The sequence below is a fragment of the Notechis scutatus genome, chromosome 1, assembly GCF_049901735.1.
Source record: "Notechis scutatus isolate UNSWTSFEM ecotype Mainland chromosome 1, rNotScu1.2, whole genome shotgun sequence".
Taxonomy (NCBI): Eukaryota; Metazoa; Chordata; class Lepidosauria; order Squamata; family Elapidae; genus Notechis; species Notechis scutatus.
In genome coordinates, this window is record NC_142009.1 from 275,083,445 (window position 1) to 275,103,339 (window position 19,895).

The 19,895-nt window shown below is 38.6% G+C and overlaps 1 protein-coding gene across 1 annotated transcript in view; it reads left to right on the forward strand.

Annotated features, from left to right (window-relative positions):
- The window catches only part of UBR1 (ubiquitin protein ligase E3 component n-recognin 1), a 68,815-nt gene that overhangs the window by 36,243 nt on the left and 12,677 nt on the right, over nt 1-19,895 (forward strand). The window contains exons 24-37 of the mRNA XM_087951656.1: nt 478-526; nt 4,246-4,400; nt 5,599-5,698; nt 6,567-6,676; nt 6,990-7,079; nt 8,221-8,402; nt 9,719-9,924; nt 11,634-11,727; nt 13,053-13,205; nt 13,882-13,979; nt 14,439-14,529; nt 15,430-15,578; nt 16,546-16,601; nt 19,074-19,170. Coding sequence (XP_087807782.1) covers nt 478-526; nt 4,246-4,400; nt 5,599-5,698; nt 6,567-6,676; nt 6,990-7,079; nt 8,221-8,402; nt 9,719-9,924; nt 11,634-11,727; nt 13,053-13,205; nt 13,882-13,979; nt 14,439-14,529; nt 15,430-15,578; nt 16,546-16,601; nt 19,074-19,170 — 1,630 coding nt within the window. The remainder of the gene's footprint in view (nt 1-477; nt 527-4,245; nt 4,401-5,598; nt 5,699-6,566; nt 6,677-6,989; nt 7,080-8,220; nt 8,403-9,718; nt 9,925-11,633; nt 11,728-13,052; nt 13,206-13,881; nt 13,980-14,438; nt 14,530-15,429; nt 15,579-16,545; nt 16,602-19,073; nt 19,171-19,895) is intronic.

Consider the following 19,895-nt stretch of genomic DNA (forward strand, 5'->3'; position numbering starts at 1 on the left):
TGGCCTGCAGGTGACACCTGTCTCCTTGATTCTTTTATAGTGCCCCAAGCCTTGACTTTATTACTGAAATTCAACAATTTAATTGCATTGATTGGTCCTAAATTTTACCTTTTATCCCCATGTAAGTAAAATAGTTATGTTAAATCTCTGATGGATATTGTGCACCTATTTGGCTAATCTTTCCAAAATGCAAAATTGAAGGACAGAATTGTAGAAGCTTCTTGGATGCAAAAAGTCCAATTGCCTTTTGAAAAAGCACAGAGGTGGGCTGCACTTACGTTCACAACTGGTTCGCTGGTTGTGAGCGCACACTCAATTTGTGGAAATAGGAAGGGAACAATTTATATTTTTGGCTTCTGCTTCAGCTTCTTCAATCTAGTCCCTTTTTTGGATTCAGTTGTTCATAAGTGCTTTTGGTAGATTCACATCATTTACATGTTGATATACAGAAAGAAAATGAAGTTATTCATTTTACAGGCTGAACATATGGAAAAGAAAAGAAGAGTACAAGAAAATAAAGATGAAGGTAAACACCGTTATATTATGAAAGAAAATGGAGGGATAGTTGATGTAGCTGTAATGTCTTATTTACTGTATATGAAGTTGGCAATTATAATAATCCTAGTGATTATGTGGAATTGGTTAATGAAACCATTTGTTTCTGAATTACTTGCTATCAGCCAGAAACTGGGAGGCTTAAGATTTTATATTTAATTTTTTGTTTACTTTTGTAGAAATAGACCTCATGATTTTGTAGTATGGATCTTACGATTTCTCCATTTCTGGCTTAGTTTGGAGTGATCATGGAGGTTTTGTGAGTTCATTAGATGCTGGAATATAGATATTAGGCTGAAATTGGGGTGCTTACATTTCTATTAGATAGGAATTATAAGCACTGTCGCCAACATGATTAATAGCTGTTAAGTATTTATTTATTTATCCCATCTGTGTAGCAGCCCATCTCAAATACATGACTTTGGGCTAAAAACAAAGCAACAATTTTAAAAGCTTAATATATTTTATATTGAATACACATCTACACACAAATCACACTATAAAAACATTAAAAAAAATCTATCAAACACAATAGTGTTCATAGTTAGTAACCCAGATACAAAAACCAACAGGAACAACTTTCATGGCCGCCACATAGGCTCTACCATACATCTGGATTCCCAAGCCTGGTGGCAGAACCACATCTTTAAAGCCACAAAAAGCCAGTAAGATTGGAGCCAATGTAATCTCTGACAGGATAATGTTTGAAAGGGCAGACACCTCAATAGAGAAGGCGATCTTTTTGAGCCCTGACAAATGATGTCCTGCAACATTTAGCACTCAGAACATGCCTTTTCTGCTGGACAGGTAGGCATAATTGAGGAGAAAGGTCCCTCAAATAATTCCTCTGCTAATTATGCTGCATTCCAAGTCATTGCTTTGGTCCTATAGTTTTACTGTGCAAGGATTTATTTAGGTATATGCAAAATATAAACAAAGATTAATATATTATAGGAGCAGATGAGTAGTTCTGGCTAAAATTATAGCCTATTGATTTCCAGAAGTATCTATAAGTTACTCTAAACAAGGAATGCCCTTACAAATATGATTAGACTACAACTCCAGTCAGTTCTCCTGACAGCTAAGATTGATGAGAGTCAAAATGCAATAAAATCTGGATGATGATCTCTATCCCCCCTCTCTCCCTCCCTCACTCCATATCTATCTATCTATCTATCTATCTATCTATCTATCTATCTATCTATCTATCTATCTATCTATCTATCACATTTCTGATCCACCTATCTGCCTCAAAGAAGGACTCTTGATAAGAGCCATAATACATTGATCATTATTGCTCTGAACCTATGTTGTGGTGCCTTAATATATTTTAAATTCAAAGCTTTATCAGTGCCACTATTAAGTAGTACCAATTTGCTTAACAAGGTCTAAAATTAGTCAGGGAGTAGATCAGTGGAAGAAACAATAGCTCAATAATCACATACTGTAGTTTGCATTTGCAAAGTTGGCAAGTTAGATTTCTTGGCTAACCTCTTAAAAGGTCTCTGGATGTTAGTACTTAGCCAATCTTGGCTGATGTAATAAAACTAAGTTGTGTTGTATTTTATTAGTATATCTAGATGGAAAGCCACCAAAAAATTTATCAAGACTTTGGACTAGACCAGGGATCTGAAATTGCTCAAAGAGCCATTTGGACCCTTTTCCCACAGAAAAGAAAACACAGAGAAGCCACAAAACCTGGGTGGGCATGGCCAACTCTATGTCACTCACTCCCACCCAGTCACATGACATACACCCCAGCCATTCCTACCCAGGTCTTGTGGCTCCCAGTATTTTCTCTTGGAAACAGGTATCTCTGTCTCTCTGTCTCTCTCTCTCTCCCCTCTCTCTCCCTCTCATCTCTCTTTCTCCCTCTCTGCTCTCTTTCTCTCTCTGCCTCTCATCTCTCTCTCCCTCTTTCTCTTTGTCTGTCTTTCTCCCTCTTTCTTTGTCTCTTATCTCTCTCTTTTTCTCTCACCTCTCTCTCTCCCCACCCCTCTCGTGTGTGTGTGTGTGTGTGTGTTCCCTCTTGAACTATTTCCAAAAACAGGAGAGGGTTGGGTTTTTTTTTTCTGATGTTCTTTCTTCTTCTTTGGGTGCTTTTTACCATATGATTTAAATTAACAGTCATAAATGAAGCTCTTTCGTCCCCCTGCTGTGGCTTCCTGTCGGCTGAACCCACCACTGGCTGGCCCCATGACGCGCGACTTTCTCTCCATCCCGAAACACTGACCCTGCTGCGACCGATGCTCCGTGTCATAATGGCTCCAGGAGGAGGAGGGGACACTATCTCCCCCATTGTGAAGCGTGCTAAATTTAAGTGGGCAGGCCACGGAGGTGGTGAGAGCAGCAGTGTCAGCCAGAGCCGGACTGGGCAGTGTCTCGGGGCGGAGAAAAAGTTGTGCATCTCCCCAAGCGACTGAAGTGCACACAGCACCAACAAAGGCCGGAAGAAGAGGCAAGTACAAGGGCGGTTCACTCCGGTTCTGGAATATGGAGCAAGTCTCCATCTGCCACTGTCTCCCTTACCTTCTTAGACGAGGAGTGACTGCGAGGGAAGGGGCTAGCCAGTGGTGCGTTCAGCTGACAGGCAGCTGTAGCAGAGGGCCCAAAGAGCATGCAGCTCTGGAGCCACAGGTTGCTGACACCCGGACTAGACGAAGTAAAAAAATATCCCTAAAGAAAGCAGTGGTGAATCCACTTCCTCATTATTGCTGAAAAAAATTGCACAGATGTGTCCATTAAGTAACCTCAATTCAGCTTAGCAGAGATTTATTTCATTTTGACCTAAGCATTGGAGCAGCAAGAGACGTTGGCAGTAATAATGGGCAGTTACTTTCAAATAATAATGAAAATAAAATCAAGAGTCTGTATGAAGAAGATCACTACAGATACGTGGACATCCTTCAAGCTGACAGTTTCAAGCACCGAAGTCAAGAAGATTGAAGTGGATCTTAAAGTCCAAGCTCAGTGGAGGAAATAACATCAAGGCAATTAACACCTGGGCAATTCCAGTCATTAGATATACAGCTGGAATAATGGACTGGATTTAAGCAGAACTAAAACCCCTGGATAGGAAGACCAGAAAATAATGACAGTGAATTAGATCCTTCATCCATAGTGATATTGACTGATTCTACCTACCCAGGAGCATAGGTAGGTATGGAATGTTGGACGTGCACCAGATAGCTGAAGAAAATAAAGGGGCACTGGAAGAGTACCTGAAGGACAGTGAAGTAGATATACTGAAGCTAGTATACAATGAGGGCTTCGTGAAAGACCATAGTGACTTACAAGAAAGACCAAATGAAGAATAGAAAAGAAACATGGCAAAGCAAAGTATTACATGGCCAGTGTACATACGCACGCACGCATGCACACACACACACACACACACACACACACACACAAAGCATAACAACAAGGCAGTAATCAAAGTGCAATGTGACTAGGGCATGAGTGACTGTCTGAAACACCACCAGATCTAGGAATGTTCATATGTCTCACAAAACACTGTATAAGAAGAAGCATGTACGGTTGGTTTTGTCTTCTCATAAGGGTAATTTCTATTTCCTGGCTATATATTAGTTCATCGATATCAACCAAATCTGAAAGTTTAGACTTCTTTCATTCATAATACCGTAAGATGGGTAGGCAGTAATGCACTAATATATGTCTGCATTTTTGTAGCACTCCCACCACCTACACCTCCAGAATTCAGTCCTGCTTTCAGAAATGTGGTGAATGTTCTCAACTGTGATATCATGATGCTTATTCTTAGAACTGTCCTGCAAAGAGCACTAGAGCTGGAAAATCACATGTGGACAGAAGCTATGATACAGATGGTATGTTTGTCAGCCCTGGCTTGTTAGAATGAGACCATGTTTTAGCAATATCTTTATCTTAAATGCTTTTGGGGATTTCCAGTATATATATTTCAAATTCATTTGTATGCTCTACCTCAAATGATTCCTAACTCCATATATCTATACGTATGTGGGCTTTTGGAGACCTATATTTGCCTTAGCATTTTATTTATTTCAAAACAATTCTTGATAACTGTTTTATTATCATCTAAACAATGGACATCAGCATGCATACAATAATATATTTGACATCAGGGATAATTCATGAAAGAGATCATGATTGTCTCCATTTTTTTGAATTATAGAAATATCCTCTTTCCCCTCCCTCACTTCCCCAATTAAGCTATTAATTTGTACATCAGGGAATAATTCATGAAAGACATCATGACTGTCTCTATTTTTTGAATTATTAAAATCAGAACTTTTAAATTTGTATATTGATCAGCAGACAAAAGGAGGCATATTCAATTTTAATGCATGTACTTGAAAGATATGGCTCTTTTCTCTCTGTTTCCATTAGTACTGCGGTAGACATCCAAATAATTGAACTGTGTTTTTGTATTAAACACCAGAAGGCCGATAATTTACTCAGGAGAATTTCACCAATCCTTTTCTTCTTATGGTATTGCTTGGATTAGGGGATTGTGTTCTTACATGTCTTACATTTACATGAACCTAGGCAAAATGACCTGGCAGCATTTTGAAAAACTTCCATGTTTGGCCGTTCATTTGCCTATTTTACCTTTTTGAGGTCAAATACCAGCACTGCAGGGAATCCAAAAATGTTCTTTAGTGCCGAGGGATAGAATAACAACTTGTCAGAGCTTCTGAATACCTCACCTTATACCCAACATAATCAAAATGAAGTTAATTTTCAATTTTTCTTTTCTTCTTTCTCGGGATTTATTAATCTTTTCTAACTCTTTCCCCCTTAACACTTTGTTTGTTCCCTCTGCATTCCCATGGCCAGGTCTACATCCCTTCACATCCTATTGTGACAAGCTGGTTTGGGGTACTTGTTTAATTGCTGTGTGTGTCTCACCATCCAAATACAAGCCTGGTGTTTGTTTCTGTCCTAAAAGATGGTCGTGGCTAAGATTGGCTAGAGTGGTTACCTGACTATTAGAGAATATTCCATTACTCTGAAGGATTAAATTTGCTACCCGTCTCTACATAGGTCCTTCACCTCCTTTCTTTGGGTTTACTTGAAGAGAAGCGTCAGTTAGAGGAGACTCCAGAGGAAGAAGTGACCTTTGATTTCTATCATAAAGCTTCCAGTAAGTGTGCCACCTTGGAAAAAGAAAATCTATATTTAGCAACTAGCTCGATACCCATGCTTCACTACGAAACTATGTGGTCGGGCTTAGTTTTTGGGGAAGAAAATAAGGGGAAAAAATTCTGCCTCTGCCTACCATCATCCATGGCTGTTTGGAAAGTGAAACAGTATTTGCTGTGTGAGCAAGAAGGAGACAGCAAGGAGCCTGGGCGTGGCTTAGCTCAACTGTTCTGTACTAAAGCTGCTTGGTACTCTGAAACTGAAACTCCTTTCCTCTGCTTGTGTTTTGCATTTGGAACAGATTTCTTTTCAGGTGGGGAGGGGAGTAGAACTCATTAGCATCAGAGCGTGTTAATAATAATATACAAAATACTAATGCTCTTAGTGAGGACCTAGAAACCAAGAGGAACATACGTGCCAAATTTCAAGTTACTTTTAATGTTACTTTTAAATAACCTATAGAGCTTAATATAGCTTAATAGTCCTTAAAATGATTAAGAAATAAAGGCACAATTTATTGTTGATTTGAAAAATAAAAATAAATTCCAAAATAGCTACTTCTTCAACAACAAACTGATTGTAGCCCTGCTCTCCCAGCTGTCGACATGCAGGCTGCTTCAAAGCACAACTCCTGAAGCAACTTGCAAACCCATCGCTGAATGGAGGATCTTGTGGGATGACTCTCCCTAACCCAGGAGAGCTTCATAAATACCATTTTTTAAAGACGTGAAATACACATTGCTAAGAATTATTCAAATTGTAGCAATTATTGGAACTCCTTTCAGAGAATAAACGTATGTGGCTGATTTCATTTAATTTAATTAAAAAATTAATATTAATTTGGTTAAAAATCCTTTCTGTTGATAAAGGAATGGGAAGCTCTGCTTTAAATGCAATGAACATCCTCATGATTTTGGAAAAGCTGAAAGGAATTCAACAACTGGAATCACAAAAAGACATGATCATCTGGGTACTACGGGTAAGTAAGGATTAGGTGAATAAATCAATCAGGAGTTGACAGGGTGGGGATTGAGGGTAGTATGACTTGTCTTATGGTCTTCCCTATAAAACAAAACAAGGCAAAAGAGTCTCTGTAGATCCCAAGTGGAGTAAAACAATTAAAGATGATTAAGATCCAACTACAGAAGAAAAATAATAATCAATATTGGCTAAATTGAAATGGTTATTAGAAGAGGATGCTTTGGATCTCCATATGTTTCTTGCTGGGCAAACTAGAAATACTATATGTGCTACATGCAATTTGTGTTGAACTCTTAAATCTGTGTTTGTAGATGTTTGAGATGATAAAATGCTTGAGAGAGAAGTCTTCTTTTCCCATGGCCGTCACTGCACCAACGTCAGAATCTACAAAAGTTCATGAGGTAACCATGAAATAAGGCAGCCTTATATTCTTAAGCATTTTATGAATAGAGGACCAGCTGAAATGATAAGTGTTCTCATTCCTCTACTTTGTTTTTACTTCTTGTAGAGCATGCTTTGTTTGCACATCCCTCCAGCAGATACTCCTCGATATACAGTGTGTGATTCAGTTAATGACCGTTAATGGCTCAGAAAGGGTGCTTTATGGCCAATAAAGAATTCCAGCCATTGTGAAACATCACTCGTCCCCCTGCAGTCATGTGATCACAATCTGGGTGCTGGCAACCTATTCATGTATATCACTGGTTGCACCCAATGATGGTGTGATCACCATTCGCTATCTTTTTCACATGACCTCCGCAGGCATTGAGAGGCGGGGAGAAAAAGATTTCAGCACCCGGAAGCTCTGCAGATACAGAGAGGATGGAGAAAAGGATTTTAACTCTATGGTAAAATCCTTCTCTCCCCGTTTCTCTGTGTTTGTACACTTGTGTTCTTTATCTGGGGTAAAGGATTCACTTAGCAATCTGTGTGACTGCTTAACAACCGCAGTTGGGGGTACTGGGATTGTGATCACTGAGTGAAGCAGTCACATACATCACTCAACTGCTTTGCTCAACAACTGAGATTTTGATCCCAATTATGGTCATTAACCGAGAACTATCTATACTCATAATAATTGCAGTCACCACGCTGTACCTTGGTGGAATGTTCTCTTTTCCTGAAAATTGTGCAATGGCACTTTTTTCCCTGTAAGGCAGGGGTTCCCAACTTTGAGGCCATGGCCCACAACCGGGCTGCGCGAGCAGTAGGCCGATGAACATGTACATGTGCATAGCTTGACTCGTGCAAGCAGCAGGCCAGAGCACACTCACATGCATGTGCAGTTCTACTGCATGTGTCTACTACACTGGCACGCCGCTCATGCAGCCCGGTTCCCCTCTTCCCACCCAGTGGGGCTGCCAAGCAGCAGAGATTGGGGACCACTGTTTTAAAGCTTGTTGGGACCGTAACCTTTCACCTTAGGCTGAAGAGCATGATGTTTGGGGATTTGGCAAGACTATCAGAAGGAAATGCCAATTTTTATTTTATGCCTGTGATGGTCTTAAATAACACAGAGGGTGTTTGTTCTGTTAAAATCAGATGCAGAAAATTCAGGAGAAGGAGAAGGCTGAGAGGAAGAGAAAAGCAGAAGTAGCCCGATTACATCGCCAAAAGATCATGGCTCAGATGTCCGCTTTACAGAAAAATTTCATAGAAACTCACAAGCTCTTGTATGAAAACACGCAAGAAACGCCTGGAAGAGATGTTATGGAAGTGGAGAGGTAGGAGGGAGGGAACGACATATCAGATAAATGCAAAAATTAGTAGCCAGGTTAGCTTGGACCTGGTTAGTATTTGGATTGGAAACACCCAGGACTATAGGCTAGACTAGGAAATAAAAATAAATCCTGGAAGATCCTCATGACAAACAGTTTGCGCTCTCCCACAGTTAGCTAGATATGTTGGACATTGTTAATGGTTCTCTTATTGTGGTAATATACCATTTTGAATCCCTTCCAATGCAGATAGTCCTTGACTTACAACAGTTCACTTAGTGACCATTCAGAGTTATAGCAGCCCTGAAAAAAATGACTCGATCATTTTTCACACTTACATCCATCGCAGCACCCCCAAGGTTCCATACTCAAAATGCAGATGCTTGGTTACTGGCTCATTTATGAAGGTTGCAGTGTCCCAGAGTCATATGATGACTTTTTGTGACGTTCTGACAAGCAAAGTCAATGGGGAAGCCAAATTCATTTAACAGCTCTGTTACTAAATGAATAACTGCAGTGATTCACTTAACAACTGTGGCAAAAAAAGTTGCAAAAGGGGGCAAAATTCACTTAACAAATGTTTCACCTAGCAACAGAAATTTTGGCCTTGATGTGGTCATAAATTGAGGACTGCCTATGTTGATTAAGAAGTAATATGGGAGAGACAGCCATCCCCTGGGAGGGAAAAGTAACACTAGCTCCTAGCAGGCAAGAGGATTGGCACAGCTCATGCCTTTCACATACTGTAGGGTAGACCATAGTACAAGAGGTATCCGTGCTAAAATGTGAGGTATTTTTGGCAAGGCAATGCCTCATCCAATTATATCTGAGAAACTGAGAGCAGGCCTCAATCTGCTCATAAGAGAAGGGCATGGTGGTACGCACAGATTTTGAATATATGTCAGTGTATGAGCTCTTCCATCCCCGCAAGATAAAGTTTAATCTGTCCTACCTCAATCAGGAAGGATCTGCTTCTGTACTACGTCTTGTGCTGAACAGGCTTTTGTTTAAAATCTCAGAGTGATGAAATTGTTTTTAAATATTAAATTAAGAAAGTTATTTCATCACAGAACCCAGTCAAGCATTTGTAGCTTTCTGTGATTACAATGCTCTTACATTACTATTCAAATTCACTGGGTTCAGTTGCTTGATAGGTGCCGCATTGAACAGGTTTTAGTTTGAAGTTCAAGTTGAGGATAGATCCATGTTTAATAGTTCTAAAATGAATTTGATTTTTATCTAAAACTAAATTACGAATAATTGTAGTGAACTTTGACTGGATTGTTGACCAAAAATCCACCGATTCGAATCTTGTGTCTTAGGTTCATACTCCCACATTATCAAGTTAGAATCGCCTTGGGGCCCAAGCGAGGCCAGTCTGTCACCGAAAAAGAAAGGCTGACATGTATCCTGTGTCAGGAAGAACAGGAAGTAATGCTAGAAAATGCTGCCATGGTTTTATCTGCCTGCATCCAGAAATCCACTGCCTTAACCCAATGTAGAGGGAAAGAACTTGAACTTGCAGGAGGTATGTATATTAACGATGTGAAACTTTGGGGGAATTTGACAGCAGCTGCAAAGGGCCTTGGGTGAAGCTGATTGTCTGGACTTTTTCCAGTCAGGATTCAGGCTGGGTTATGGGACTGAGATGGTATTGATGATGCTTATAGATGGCCTCTGGTAGGAGCAGGATGTGACCATGCTTGCTCTTTTTGACCTCTCAGCCACTTTCAGCCACCAACCATGTATCCTTCTAGAGTGATCTCAGAAGTTGGGAGTGAGCAGCACTGTTTTCTTTTTGTTTTTCTCCTTCCTCTTGGGTCGGTTCCAGTCTCTGTTTTTTTTATTGGGGGAGGCAGGGAGATCCAGCTAGAGAGATCCAGAAGGGATCTCAAGAATCAGTTCTCTCTCCTCTCCTATTTAACACCTACATGAGGCCTTTGGATGAGGTGATCCAACAGTTTAGAGTAAGGTAGCATTGATATGCTGATGATACCCAGATTTATATCTCTATGCTGGGCTGCCTAAACAACATCTTGGATGTCTTGTCTTGGTGCTGGAGACGGTAAAGGTTTGGACAAGGTGCAGTGGGCTTTGATTCAGTCCAAGGAAGACTGAGCGGCTTGGGTTTTGGGGCCTTCTAATGACAATTTTTTCTCAATGCCAATGCTGGATGGGATGGCACTGCCCCAGATGGACCCAGTATGCAGCCTGGGGGTCCTCTTGGATTCAAGGATCCTAATAGAACAGCAGGTGGCAGCCATGGCCACGAGGGCCTTTGTGCACCTTAGCACACTTTAGGGTTGAGTCTTTTCCTGAATTGGGAGGTTTTGCTCACACTCTCTCATGTCCTGGTGGCTTCTCTGGATTCCTGTAACACCTTGCCCTTCAACGAAAGCTTCAACTATTGGCTGCATGGGTACTAAAGGGTATCTGATAAGTCAACACATCATCAGTGCTACGTGAGCTGCACTGGCTTCCAGGTGCATTTAAAGATGGTTATCCACCTTGATAACTAAGCTGGTTATCATCGTTAAGATCCTTCCTGTCTTGGGGACAGTTACACAAACTTCTTCCTGTTGTTTCTGTCCATCCAGTTTGGTCTGGAAGGTTGGGCATGTCATGGGTCCCATCAACAAAAGAATAACAACTGGGTATTGTGCCTTCTCTGCTGTAATCCCTGTCCTCTGGAATATTTTCCATTCTGAGATTAAGATGATTCTAACCCTGTTGCCCCTTCATAAGGCCAGGAAGACTGGGTTGTGTGCCCAAGCCTGCCCCCCCCTCCCCCCAGTGTGTTAAAGGTTCTATTTCTTGGTTTTATTAACATCCTTGGCAATAGTTCTACTATGTGATCATACATCATAGGAACAATTTACACATAGGAATATAGCATATAGCATTAATGAACCTGATATACTTTATTTATCAGATTCTTTGCTTCCAGTGGATAGCTTCTCATCCTAGCTTTTATTTTAAAAATCCTCAAAATCCTAAAATTACAAAAGACTAGAATTTTACTGACCAAATATTGACAAATATAGATACACCGATTGATCACATGTAATGCAAAAGATCATTTGCTAGTCTTTTAATTTTAACATAAATGATAAGTTCTTTTTTATTCCCTAAAAAGATGTCCCTTGCCAGAATTGTATAAGTTTATTAATATACAATTTGCAAAGCATCCCTCATTGCAACAGGAAACTGTGTTTATTAATTTATTTTCCTCAACAGAAGACATTGATCCTCTTTTCATGGATCCGGACTTGTCATGTGGAACACATACCAGCACCTGTGGTCATGTGATGCATGCTGCTTGCTGGCAGAAGTGAGTTCATATATTCAGTAATTTTTATTGTTTACTTAATCTTTAGTCAGTTTTCAGACTGCCCAAACTAGGTAACATCATCAGTGCCAGTCATTTTATATAGCCAAGGAATGTATCCAAAGAAATATAAGGCTAAATGCAGAGGAAAAATTATTTGTTGATTTAGTTCCAAATGCCAGAGTGAGGGAAGACATGTCATAGGCTAATTCAAACATAACATAATAGCTCTCAGCTTTACTTTTTGATGTAGATTTCTTCATTAAATAAGACAATAAATAAAGAAAAAAATTAAAAAGAATTAAACCTAGGGGATGGATAAGAGAATGGCTGAATTTGCCTTAAGTTATGGTCTCAAGACCTTAAGGTGTGGATTAGTGTAAATTCCATGGTACCCTCATTTGTTCTTTTCTTCTCCCCCTTCCTTTTTTTGTTCTTCACCAAGTTGCCTGATGAAGGAGAACACAAACATTTGCATGCTATTATATCACATTTATATCCATTTAAATTAATAACTGTCCAGCTAACAAACATTTCAAAGGTATTTTTAAAAAATCAAGGTTGTGTCCAGATAATCTGATTTTCTGAATAATTTTCTGACAACACTCAAGTTATAGGGACCAATTTGTACTACGGTTGGCTGACTGAGTGCTAAGTCACTGTTAGTGGTGTGAATGTTAAATTCTTATTTTTTTCAAAACCGCTTATCTATGTAGCTTTTGTTTGTGTTGAGCTGTTGCCTAACAGCTTTTCCTGAATGGTAGCTTCTGCTCCATATAAATGCAATGAGTTCAGGTAGTCCTCGCTTACTGACTGCTAATTCAGTGACAGTTTAAAGGCAGGCTGCAAAGGGTGATTTTTATGACTGGTCCTTGAATTATAGCTATTGCATCTTGCTCATGGTTACATGATCACAATTCCAACACTTGATAACCAGTGCACATTTGTGATGGTTGCAGCATCCTGCAGTCACATGATTATCATTTCCAACCATTGCAACCGAATTCCAACAAGCGAAGTTGATAAGGAAGCAAGTAGGAAGTTGCAAATCATGGTCACGGGACATATTTAATTATTTGCTTTACGACTACAGTTGGAAATGATGTAGTAAATCCGGAACAATTATATGACATTTCACTTTATAATCACATCACTTAGCGAAGGAGTACTGGTCCCAATTGCAGTCAATAAGCGAGGACTGTATACATACTATAATTATTTATTGGTAAAATAGTCAAATTGAATGGACAACAAATTTCAGAACTGGGTGTTTGCATGTCTGAGTTACGTGGTTTATTCTGAGATGTCCATCTGAATATCCATTTCAGATACTTTGAAGCCATTCAACTGAATTCTCGACAACGTCATCACGTTGAACAAATTTTTGATTTAGGGAATGGCGAGTACCTTTGCCCACTGTGCAAATCCCTGTGCAATACTGTGATACCAATTATTCCTTTGCAAGAAGAGAAGATAAACAGGTATGTGGCTATATTTACTTTTTCCTATATTTTAATCTGTAGCTGTTTTTCTTAACATTTATAGGGAAAATATATGATTCTTTTGTATGTTATACAGGTAGCCCTCAACTTACGACCACAATTGAATCCAAAATTTCTGTTGCTAAGCAAGGTTAAATGATTTTTGCCCCATTTTATGACCTTTTTTTGCACAGTTGTTAAGTGAATCATTGCAGTTGTTAAGTGAATAATGTGGTTGTTCAGTGAATCTGGCTTCCCTCATTGACTGTGCTTGTCAGAAGGCATCTGGGAAAGTTACAGATATGACTCCGGAACAGTGTAGCTCTTATAAATACATGCCAGTTGCCAAGCACCTGGATTTTGATGATCTGACCATGGGGATGTTGCAGTGGTCATAAGGGTGAAAATTGGTCTTAAGTCACTTTTTTCAGTGCTGTTGTAACTTCGAATGGTCACTAAATGAATAGTTGTAAGTCAAGGACTATGTGTTTGATCATTTTATTAGCCTAATTGTCCAGTATAAGACCTTCCTTATCTTTATAGGAAAGACCATTTTTTGATAGCTCGAACAATCACAGCAAGATATTTGAATAATCACCATCATAACCCAATAGCTGTTTAAGTGATGTCGTGTGTAAAACATGCACATTCCATGGCTGTCTTTTTGTATTGTCAGTGAGGATGCAGAAATGGTAGCTCAGCTTCTGTCTTTGTCCAAGTGGCTAGAGATTGTTATGGCTCGGATAGCTGGTTACAACAAGAAGAGCAGTAAAGGTTAGTGAATCTGATGGAGAGCTTTAGAACTGAGAATAACTCTTTTTAAATGCTGTTGAATAAGTTAAGATGTAATCCCATTTGTTTTCCAGTTACAAAATTGCTTCCATTGATCTTTATTGTTTCTCATAATCTTTTCTTATAGCCGTATTTTACTGGTGCAGTCAATATTCCATTTCTTTTATGATTTATTAATTTCTTCTTAGTTTATTGTCTCTACTAGTATATTGCATTAGGATGGCTTTGTCATTATTTCTACATTTTAAGGTCACTAACTTAGAGAGAAATTACAAATCTTTATGCATCGAGTCTATTTAATTTCTCATATGGCTAAAGAGAAATTTTGGCCAAATGACTAAATTGCATTTTTATAATAAAAGTAAGAATTTTTATAGCAAAAAGTATTTATTTCAGTTAGTTAAAATCAAAATGTAACAATCTTTTATTTGATTTTTGAAGATACCAAAATTGCCCCATCTTTACTTAATAAAGAAATGGAAGATGCTTCATCTGAATTCCATTCTATACTTAGCTTTGGAGTTCAGCCTTTGTAAGTATTGAGTCACACTTACAATGTTTTTGTTATATGTATATTGTAAGTCAGTCTATCTATCTATCTATCTATCTATCTATCTATCTATCTATCTATCTATCTATCTATCTATCTATCTATCTATCTATCTATTATAAATTAGCAACTTTACATATGGATGTTTCTTCCATATCAAAGAGATGAATTCAATGGAAATGCTTCTTGTTCATGAAATATTTTGAAATATAGTTTGTTCATAAAACAAAATGGACATTCCATTAAAAGTTACATATACGTAGCATATCTTAGAAAATAATTATATTGTATGGTGACAATATGCTTTATGTTACCTTTTTAATGTACCGTCTTTACTTCTTATGTTTAAATGAAGTGTTTTTTATTGAAAATGTTATCATGAAGTTCATTTAAACAGTTTATTTTTATTGTCTCTCACTTGTTCAAAAAAAAAAGAAAAATCACTAATTTGAATTCTAGCTAGTTATTAATGACATTGCTTTAGGACTGTAACTTTAACTCTGGTTTAACTTTAGTGTTAAAATTTATCTTAATCATGCAAAGAACAAAGAATGATATAGTCTAGTCTGTTTATCCAACTGAGGACAGTTTCCAGCAATGAGGAGTTCAACTCCCGGAATTTTATTGCCCACATAGCCTTTGCTAATAGTTGAAGTCCACAGAGTTGAAAGTTGTCCACTTTGTTAAACTAGACTATTGTTTTCCATTGAGCAAATGCACCTAGCCTAAAGGACTAAAATTTCAAGCCTGTTGCCAGGAATTATAGTTTTCAGTGACAGTTTAGTATTGCTGACATAATTAAGAATATTACTTCAGATAATGTAACAATTTATCATTAGAACATTATCATCACAATTCACAACTTCTGGGTTCTTTCCACAGAATTGAATATTCAAACAGCATTAAAGAGATGGTGGTTCTCTTTGCCACAGCAATTTATAGAATTGGATTACAAGTTGCTCCAAATGAAGTTGATCCACGTATTCCAATCATGACTTGGAGCACTTGTGCTTTTACAATCCAATGTTTAGGTAAGTAAAAAGTTGAATTTATGAGACCGTTTGAAATAAAGCTTTTATTTTATTTGTTTTTCTGTAAAATAGTAAGCAACTATATATATTTTTTGAAAATAAAGAAAAGCTACTTAAAATAGTTAATAACATCTTGGTACATAAAATGCTAAATATATTTATTAAATTTACATGTCACCCCTCTTGCTGTCTACATAATGTAGGATTATGCTAGACAAAAGTCAGACGCTTACAGTCCATCCTACACTGCTAAAAGTGAATAGTGATTTTTTTTTATTTTTGCTCTAGAATTGGTACTAGGATTATGTTTAGACATAACAGCAAGAAACATTTAAATGCCTATGACCAATATCATGATTAACTCATAATACCCATTGGCTAAGCCTTGGTATATTAAATAATTCTGTACTTTAAATTCTAGTATTCAGTGTTCTAACATTCAAGTTCTAGTATTGAAAAATGAAAAGGAGAGTATTCTGTGCATTAGTGTATTACTAAACAGATGTAACACATCTATATCTGTGCAAATGCAATAAACTGAAACAGAACTGCTAATTTAGAATAAGTGTAACTATAGTGAAGCTTGTTTCTGATAAGGCTCCTAGAAATAACTTCTGTACAATTTAATACAGTTATAATTTGCTATTGTCAGTGCTTGGCATATTTCAAGTGAAAAGAATGAACAAATAAAATGAGATTTGAACAAAGATAATTGGTACATCACTCTTAGTTGTTGTCCTACACCAACCCTGTCATGAAAGCATGCCAGATGTAAAAATAAACTGTCACAGTGGAAACAAGATTTTTGATACCTGTCAAATTGCATTAAAATCAAAATCTTATCCTATCATCCTGAAAGCAGCAGTTCATAAAGATTTATAGGAATTGAGCTGTAAAGATCTGGCAGTTTTTTACCTTTCTTAAAGTATACCTTATTCACTTTACATTTTTCTTCTTGCTTTTAAAGAAGATCTTCTAGAAGATGAGGGCAAGGCTTTATTTGGCTCTCTACAAAGTAGACAGGTATGAATGGCTAGTGCTAATAAATGTGTTTTTATCCATTGCCAAGGTAAATAGATCAATAGTTTCTTGAGAGAGATCCTTTTAATCCTGGCATTATATATTATATATATATATATACATTATACATTATATATATGCATTTTTAAACTTGAAAAATGTGCCTTTGTCACACAAGGAAAAAAATAGTATTTTTTTTTGTCAAAAAGCTTATATACATAACAATACATAATTATATAATTAGCTATAATGTAAAAACTGCTGAATAGAAGATTGGCTTTTCCCTTTATATTAATATATATACCTCCAGTGAACAGGGCTCATGAGTACTGATACAAATGAGATAGTGATTTTGTCTTGAGTTATTATTTGTATTCCTAATTATTATCTGTTCTTATAAGACACTTCTAAATAATAGGCGTATTTAAACAGACCCTGGATGGCCCTAAAGATGCTGTAGATGCATTCTGCATTTTTGTTTTTTATGAAGAAGGACTTCAGGCTAAATAAATGGTTCCCCGAAAATAAGACCCAGTCATTTATTTACTTACTTACTTACTTATTTATTTACTTATTTATGTCTTTTTTTCTTCCCCACAGCCACAATGGAGCAGGAGGCAAGGCCAGGGGTGGGGGAGTGGATGGAAGCAAGATGGTGGCGTGGTGGAGGATAAAGCGATGCACTAGTGCCGCAGCCACTAAGCAAGGCAGTGGGGGGGGATGGAGAATGAAGCGAGGTGGGTGGGTGCAGAGCTTCCCTACACGCCCCACAATGGCTTACCAGAGGGCCCTACAATAAGGCCATCAACATGTTGACAGTTGTCTGGCTTCACAGCAGTGGCTACAGCACCCCCATGCAGATTGCCAGCCCGCTTCTTCTCCTTACTCGCCGCTGCAACGAAGCAGGAGCTGAGCCACTAAGTGAGGCAGTGGTGTGTGTGTGTAGAGGATGAAACAAGCCAGGGGGTGGAAGACGAAGTTTCTCCTTGCTCACTGCCTCAACAAAACAGGAGGTTGAGCAATTGCACCAGTATCGTGGCCAATAAGTGAGGCGGTGAGGGAGAGAATGATGAAGCTTCTCTTTGTTTGCCATCACAACACAGCAGGAGGCTGAGTGATGCACCGGGGCTACGGTCACTAAGGGAGGCAATGGTGGTGGAGGACAAAGCGAGGCAGGGAAGTGGAGAACAAAGTCCCAACAGTATCCTTGGCCACCCAGCCTGAAGACCCCTGATGCTGGCAGAGTGAGGTGGTGGCCAGGGCAGCCCCACCACCGGTTGCTTGGATCCCTTTAGGGGTTTGCCTTGCCATCTGCTTTCCAGCTCCTGCCCAGCTCCCCTCACTTTACCAAAGCATCCCTTCACTAACCTGCTTTCCAGCTCCATTTTCTGCCGCCCGTGCAGGGCAATTAAAGAAGATTTGGGATTACTGATAAAAAAAATAGTTCAAACAGACCTTCAAACTCTGCAAGATCTTTTTTGGGGGGGAGCGGGGGGACAAGTTAGAAGGTCTGATTCATCTTTTTTTTTTTAAGTCCCACAAACTTTTGTTGCCCTGCACATGGCGGTGGAGGATGGATCTGGAAAGCAGGTTAGTGAAGGGATGCTTTGGGGAAGCAAGGGAAGCTGGGCAGGAGCTAGAAAGCAGTTGGCAAGGTAAACAAGGGGAAGCTTTGTCCTCCACCCCTCCCCATGCCTCGTTTCGTCCTCACACACACACCCCGCATCGCTTCATGGCAACGACACACACACACACACACACACCTGCCTTGTGTCATCAGAAACCAGACAGAATAGGCAGGTGGCTGACTGCACAGGCACTTAAGTAGGGCTTACTTTAGGGGTAGTCTTACATTTGACACGTGTGAAAATTGGGCTAAGGCTTATTTTCTGGGTAGGTCCTATTTTCGGGGAAACACGGTAGCTAACCACAACCTAGTTGGATTTCGGTTGCAAAATTTATAGCAGTTTCTGTGGTGGCAGGATAATGCTGAAGTCCTTATATGGGTGTAATATAAGAGCAGTGTGAATTCTTGCCTTAAGGGGGACCTTTCCACTTTCTAACTGGGTAATATAAATTATTAAAAAAAGAGAGACACAGATTCTAATCTAGAACTGCGTAGACCACTGAAGGCCAAACATTTCAGTGAGCAATTTACCATCATCTTTCAGACAAAGCAAGTAATTATAAAATCAGAGATATTCACTATTCACTAAACATATGCTCCAGTGCTAGATACTTTTAAGCAGTTTTTTCAGATTGTATCTTGAATGTTTATTTTATCAATTCACTAATATACAGTATAAATTATTACACAAGGGGAAGTAGGTCCTTCTGTACATGTATATTTACCCCCGTATTTGCTACTGAGCTATATACTGATCTAATTCTTCAGGCACAGAAGATAAGATTCTTTAAGAAAAAGAATAAGAGAACCGTTTCCATTAAAAGTTCCTTCTGCTTCTTGCACTCTAGCACAGTGGACTTAAAGCACTGGTACAATTTGCAGCTGTTCAGAGGACTACGGTACCTCAACACGTGATCCAACAACATCTTGTACGTCTCCTAGGAGGTAATGCGCTTTTCATTACAAGATTTGGAAAATATTTAATATCTTCTTCCAAATGTTTCTTTCCTAATACAGTTGTGCATTTCGATAAACAGTGTAGATATGAGCAAGCACACCTAGCATTGCAAGACTCTAGACAACCCATTAGATCAAAATACATACACTATTAACTTGTAGATTTTATCAACAGTCATGAATAACATCATGATAGTATCAAAATTACAACTATATAAATCGTATCATTTTATGATAATATAATACATATATAAATATTTGCCTCCTGTTGACCCTTTCCACAAAGCTACCTGTGTGAGGGATAATTGGCTAAATAACTAAGCAAGAACAACCTTTTCACTTTGAGATTAAACGTTAAAGAAAGAATTTGTTAGAGGCTTTTGTTTTGTTGAACTTTTTCTGGAGCAGCAGCTGTTGATGGTCACAATTGAGCCCAAAACTTCTATTGCTAAGCAAGACATTTGTTAAGTGAATCACTGCAGTTGTTAAGTTAGTGACTCGATTGTTAAGCGAATCTGGCTTCCTCATTGACTTGGCTTGTCAGAAGGTCGCAAAAGGTGATCACATGACCCTGGGACACAGCAAAGGTCATAAATATGAACCCAGTTGCCAAGGTCTGAATTTTGATCATGTGACCATTGGGATGCTACAGTGGTCATAAGTGTGAAAACCTGTCATAAGTCACTTTTTTTCAATGTGGTTGTTACTTTGAA